Source organism: Urtica dioica, chromosome 3, assembly GCF_054948205.1.
Source record: "Urtica dioica subsp. dioica isolate 48M chromosome 3, U.dioica_male_clone48M_v1_H2, whole genome shotgun sequence".
Taxonomy (NCBI): domain Eukaryota; kingdom Viridiplantae; phylum Streptophyta; class Magnoliopsida; order Rosales; family Urticaceae; genus Urtica; species Urtica dioica.
In genome coordinates, this window is record NC_142758.1 from 48,945,346 (window position 1) to 48,951,345 (window position 6,000).

The 6,000-nt window shown below is 34.8% G+C and overlaps 1 protein-coding gene across 1 annotated transcript; it reads right to left on the reverse strand.

Moving 5' to 3' along the window:
* Nucleotides 1-1,440: 1,440 nt before the first annotated feature.
* Nucleotides 1,441-5,734, reverse strand: LOC149403421 (Sterile alpha motif (SAM) domain-containing protein). Its single transcript, XM_089610164.1, has 7 exons — nt 5,390-5,734; nt 4,863-5,011; nt 3,836-3,885; nt 3,165-3,730; nt 3,007-3,087; nt 2,717-2,779; nt 1,441-2,017 (listed from the first exon to the last, which is right to left on the reverse strand). The coding sequence occupies exons 1-7, from the start codon at nt 5,441-5,443 to the stop codon at nt 1,961-1,963; spliced, it is 1,020 nt and encodes a 339-aa protein (XP_089466290.1). The 5' UTR covers nt 5,444-5,734; the 3' UTR covers nt 1,441-1,960.
* Nucleotides 5,735-6,000: the final 266 nt, after the last annotated feature.

A 6,000-nucleotide genomic window follows, 5' to 3' on the forward strand; every position in this document is an offset into this window, starting at 1 on the left:
CAATTCACTTAGAAAATCAATATTGAAAAAAAAAAAACAAAAAAAAAAACATCACGGTGCTTTTGTAATGATAATAAAGAAGAAAACACAATCACATTACGAGTATAAAAATATGGGAAAACGTGGATTAATTTATAGTATGAAATTGGAGGTTGAATAACAAAACAACCCACTAAACTATTATAGAGAAAGGGTAGGTATCTCATACTCATAGTAAACCGTCACCACATATGGGCTTTGATATAAAAACATATATATATATATATATATGAACATAAATAAGATATATTTTGCTTTAATAATAGGCTCAGTTGGTTCACGTAACACGTTCAAATAATAGGTGGTGATGTCTAGTCAATATTATCTTAGAAAAAAAAATTCTTTGGAAGGACAGAGCAGTACAAAGTTGACTCGTGTGGAATTGTCATTTGTCACTATGTTAAGCAAATAAAAATAAAAAATAAAAAATAAAAAAACTTATTTCCGAGAAAGTACCAAATGATTATTATTGCATATATAATTAATAGTACAATAGATTCATCTCCTTATTGGTGAATTTGGTGTGAATGTGACTGAGAACTTTCAACTGTTGAGAGTTAATAATGAGTTAAATATTGAACAATAACAAAGTTTTCCTTTAGATTCAAAATGTTATAAATTAGGGACACGTTGTTACACCTACAATAATAGTAAAAAATTGTGTAAAAATTCGTAACAATAATGATAACAATATGAAACAGTGAGAAGAATGCAAAAAACCAGAGGTGTAAATGTAAAAGGTTGAGAAACAAACAAACAAGGCGGCGAAAATGTAATCAAATGAGGACTAATCAACACTTTTTGGTTAAACAATAAATATCCGTACATTACTCTTGAAACTCGTCAAACGGCTATTTTTCAAGGTACACTTTCACTATATGCCAAGGATTTTTTTTCCCTCTTTCTTTTCCTTTACTACTAAAATATCATGCGTTCGCATCTTCTGAATATCAATCTTTTGACCAATCGACCAACAAAAACTTCTTGTGATTCTGTCGAAAAGTTTAGATATCACGTTGATACTAAGACTATACGATTGAAAATAAAACAAGGAAAGTCTAAAAGAAATCGATTTTTCCCTTAAAAAAATTTTGTGGTGGTAGAGGATAAGAAAAACAAAATGTTAGATATTTATTTTTCTGTCGGCTAACTAGTATTATTTTCAAATGAGGTCTTCCAACAAAATAGTCGATTAATATTTATGAATATATAAAATAACCAAAACTAATACAAATGTGTACGTATGATAAAATGTTTTAATGTGTGTACTTTAGCTGTTAAAAATTTATAACTTTACTATTTCGCGATTCAGTTAGTTCAAATCATTTTTTTAATAATTTCTTATTTTGAAATCTAAAATGTGTGCACCATATCAATTTTACTTCTAAAATATGTCTCACGTAACAGACTTTTTAATGAAATGTTTACACTAAGCACAAATACCCATGGACTGCAAGACAATCCAGCCAAATATATCCTCGCGATATATTCAAGAAATATAAAGACAAAAATGTGAGCCGTTATTTAAGACGGCTATACACATATGAATGATATGATCATACAGACAATTACTTTCCATGATATATAATTAAAGCATATATGGAAAACATGGTAATTCCAAAACCATGAAGATTTTGTTTGCCGACGTCAATTTACAAAATTGTATGCAATTTTCATTTGAGGTCATAAATGAAAACTAACTGAACAATGTTTGATTGTCAACAAAGGTTATAATTCTAGGCTTAAAACTAGGAAAAAAATTGTGCCAAAATATGTGACTGAGTGACTGAAAAGACCCGATTACTTGCCCCGCAAGGGAATGAACAGGTCGTGGTCACCTCCACCAAAAAAGACTTTCGCAACTTGGGAGCTCTGGAAAATCAACGATCCTGAAGAGAAATTCCCGACCAACCATGCTTTTTCACGGATGCCTTTTGGAACGGGGCAATAGTGCAAGAATAATTTTTTTCCTAGGCCCCTGTAAGCAAAAAAAAAATGCTAGTGAGAACTTACAACACGAAACCGAGATAAGGGTAGGCATGCAAATAAAGATGGACGTAAATACGCATACAAGTATAGTTTACAAAAATAAGCATATTTCCCCGAAAACAAACAGTGATGTTAGAAGTTTGCAAACAACATATAGACTTCTTACATGCCTCTTTGAGATAATTAAAAAATAATAATAATAATTAAAAGCACAGTATCTTTATGAAGTACACTAAACCGTTGAGGTCCTTGCTTTCGTCGTTAGCCCATGCAGGGTTACAATAAGATGCTTTCCTTATCTTAATTGGGAATCCTTAAATTCTCCTAACTAATCAAATGGGTACTAATAAGTGGGATTGTGAAGAACACTGATAAGAACCCTCGCATATTGTATTAACCGGAATAGATAGTCCTATTTACAAACTTAGCATGTCAATAGTCATTTGTAATTACTGTTCATGAAATAATAATTTCTAATTATTGTCAACATACCTCTTAACTATTTAAAATTTGTTACACTATCCCCGTGCCTCTGATTCCAAACAGTTTAATATAAACTTCCAACTTAAATAAAGGAAATTTGACACGAATATGTATCGATATCGAATTTTAAAATGAATGAATCGCATCACATTAAAAGTTTATAACAAACAAACAAAATAATGAGAGAAGAGCAAAGAAAAATGACCATGGGTATGCCCAGCTCTTTCAAGTCATTTTCTCCCATCTGCTTTAGTGCAGTCATATCTACCTGAAAATCAGAAGCAATCAAATATAAGACTAGTAAATATGATAAGACAGCATATACAAAGGATTTAACATAATTGATATGTTTAAAAAGGTCTATTTGATAAGATCAAAGAAGGATGTGATAACAAAGGGACAGCCACATTCAACAACTGGATGATATACAGTAAACTGAATTTTTTTTAGAGTGCATTTCAACAAAGTTCAAAGTGTAAACGATAAAGAACATACTTCCTCGGCCTTGAAGATGACCACGTATTTTCCAAGCCCCAATGAGTGTAACAACCCATCCACAGTTTGTTGCTCCTCAACCTATCACAAAGAAAAATCAAGTCGCTGAAAATAAACCATTGATAAATAGGCAACGATCATCGTAACAGATCCTGTACCATATATGAACTTTTTGGCACCAAGCTACTCGGCGGTGGAAGTTGGCTTAGATTTAGTGGTGCCACGGGCTTTAAAGAACTGAGAGGCAAAACAGGCCTCGACTGAAAAGCTACACTGGTCATGGGTCTCTGCGTATCCATTACATTTTTACCACTCATATACCGAGCCGAGCCCATATCCTCGTAATTCCGGCTTAACGGAATCCTCTGAGTATCCTCTACGTTCCTCTCAGAGAGAGCCCTGAAACCATGAGGTACCCTATCGGGCGATCTTCGGTCATATTGGTCGCTCGCCCAAGAAGAATACGACTCTCTACGCGAATCCATTTTAGACGGATGATCATCTGAGCTTCTAGAAGAAGAAGGGGCTTGACCGAGCCCGCGTATATCTTTCCGCTCAGTTTGATACCTTTGTTGGGACGAGTCAACGGTTGAGATCCTTCGCGTCTTTTTCAGCTTATCGCGTAGATCACCGCCAAACTTCCCATTTTCGCTGCTGCGTGCTTGCCTAGAGGCACTTTTCTTCATGAGTTTCAATCGCAGGTCATCCTTGTCGATACGCCCGTCTTGATTACCCAATCGCCCACCAAAATATAGAAAAGGAAGCATTAACCAACAGAATCACAAAACAAAGCAATGCTATACTGCAAATAATTTAAGACCATCATTACCATTCAATCCGTTAGCTCTCGCACTCGCTGTGCCAATATCTCCTCGTTGGCTGCAGCGATTAATTCAAAATAATTAATAGATAATTAGGGGTTGAACATAGAACAGCTAAAAGATGTATTCGTCTAAGAATAGTAGCTTTGTGGTAGAAGAAAAGCAGGCAGATTTTATCAGATTTGTTGAAAGAGGACGAAATTTCTTCTTGTTTATTTTCTAATAAGATACACATTAAAAAAAAAAAAAAAAAAAAAAAAAAAAAAAAAAAAAGAAGAACACTACAATGCTCGCTCAAGCTCATAATTCCATTATATATCCAATTACCTGAACTTGCATGGTTACACTATCACCTGAAACTTTACACTAAAACATATACAGGCGAAAGGAATACCATTTTCTACTAAGATACATATAAAACAGAACAATACAAAACTCGCTCAAGCTCATGATTCCATTATATACCTAAACTTGCATCGTTGCACTATTACCTGAAACTTCACAATAAAACATAAACAGTGGAAAGGAATACAAAACATTTTTTGCGTTTTGATTTTTTATTAAGATACACATAAAGCAGAACAGACGCTCGCTCAAGCTCGTAATTCCATTATACATTTACGATACCTAAACTTGCATATAGTTAAACTATCACCTGAAACTCCTCACTAAAACATAAACAGTCAAAAGGAATACGAACCGTTTTGCATTTCCGTTTTCTATTAAGGTACACATAATAACAGAACAGTACAATGCTCTCTCAAGCTCGTAATTCCATTATTTATCTAAATAAGTAAACTTGTATAGTTACACTATCAGCTGAAAATCAACAATAAACATAAACAGTCAAAAGGAATACGAACCATTTCGCATTTCCATTTTCTATTAGGATACAGAAAAAAAGAAACAGAATAGTACAACTCTCGCTCAAGCTCATAAATTCATTATAAGTCTAACTACCTATACTCGTACGGTTACACTATCACCTGAAAATCAACACTAAAACATAAAGAGAGAGTGGAAAGGAATACGAACCGTTTTGCATTTCCATTGAAAAGGTTTCCGTTTGAGTGACCGTCTCCGCTACTTCCCAACCTATCTCTCACAGACCGCTTCGTTCCAGCCGCGGCTGGAACAGAGTCGCCAAACGAGACATTAGATTTCAAAACACCTCTCTTCACAACCTACAAAAACAGAAAATCGAAGATTTCCACGAGACAATGCATTATTTACTATGTATTGTAGGACCAACTTAGCTTCACCTATATAGCACTATTCAACAGCCTAAACACTCAGAGCTCTCGATGCCAATAACATTGTAGAACAAGTCTAGGTTCTCTAAATATACTCTGATTTAACATGTGAACATAACGATTCCAGTTCGTAATCTTTATAATTCATTTCTTCTTCCAATTTCTGCTAGATTTAATCCGCGACCTGTGTAATGCCATTTTTCTCGGCAGCCAAACACGCAATCACTGTAAGATCATGATTTTTTTTGTCCTCTCCTTAAGCGAGAAACGAACGAGATTGAGGACGAAGAAGAAATAGAAACTACGTACTTGTCCTCCACGGCCTAAAGTGATGGTGACTCGGTCCCTCGAAGTCTCTGCCATGGATTCGAAGCGCAATCCCCGAAAACCCTAACCAGCGAAAACCCTAATCTCGACAGACAGGAGTTCGATTCTGCAACATCCCAGGCTTGGAGCCAAGAAAAGCCCTAAATGGTCGTTCACCGATGGCGAGAGCGAGAAATGGAAGAAGTGTACTATTTCGGACTTTCTCGGGAAAAATGAGAGAGAGAGAGAGAGATTTTGGGGTTCGTTTCGTAATCGTTCCGAAACGGGAAAAAGCGAAGAAACGGCGAGGCAAAACGGTTGTGTTTTAGAAGTGTTTTTGGTGGTTATGAATCAAATGATATAAAAGGTGGTGATGAGAGGGTCAAAGCGCTGACTATTTAGCCAAAGATTATTTATAAGCCGTCCGATTTAGAGTACTTTTTCTTACAAATTTGCCTGGACTGCTTGTATTTGACTGAAATTTATTAAGACACAATAAATGATGAATAGATCTTATAATTATAATTCGGAGCAAAAAAAAAAAAAAAATCTTATAATTATAAATGTGACCAACTCCCTAGTCATTTTCTAGTGTATTAATTTTTTTTGGTCTA

Coding starts and splice junctions, on each gene's coding strand:
- LOC149403421 (XM_089610164.1), bottom strand. CDS start 5,443: ATGGCAGAGACTTCGAGGGACCGAGTCACCATCACTTTAGGCCGTGGA. Junction 2,780..3,006: donor TCATCTTCAAGGCCGAGGAA/GTATGTTCTTTA, acceptor TCTGATTTTCAG/GTAGATATGACTGCACTAAA. Junction 2,018..2,716: donor AAGAGCTGGGCATACCCATG/GTCATTTTTCTT, acceptor TTTTGCTTACAG/GGGCCTAGGAAAAAAATTAT.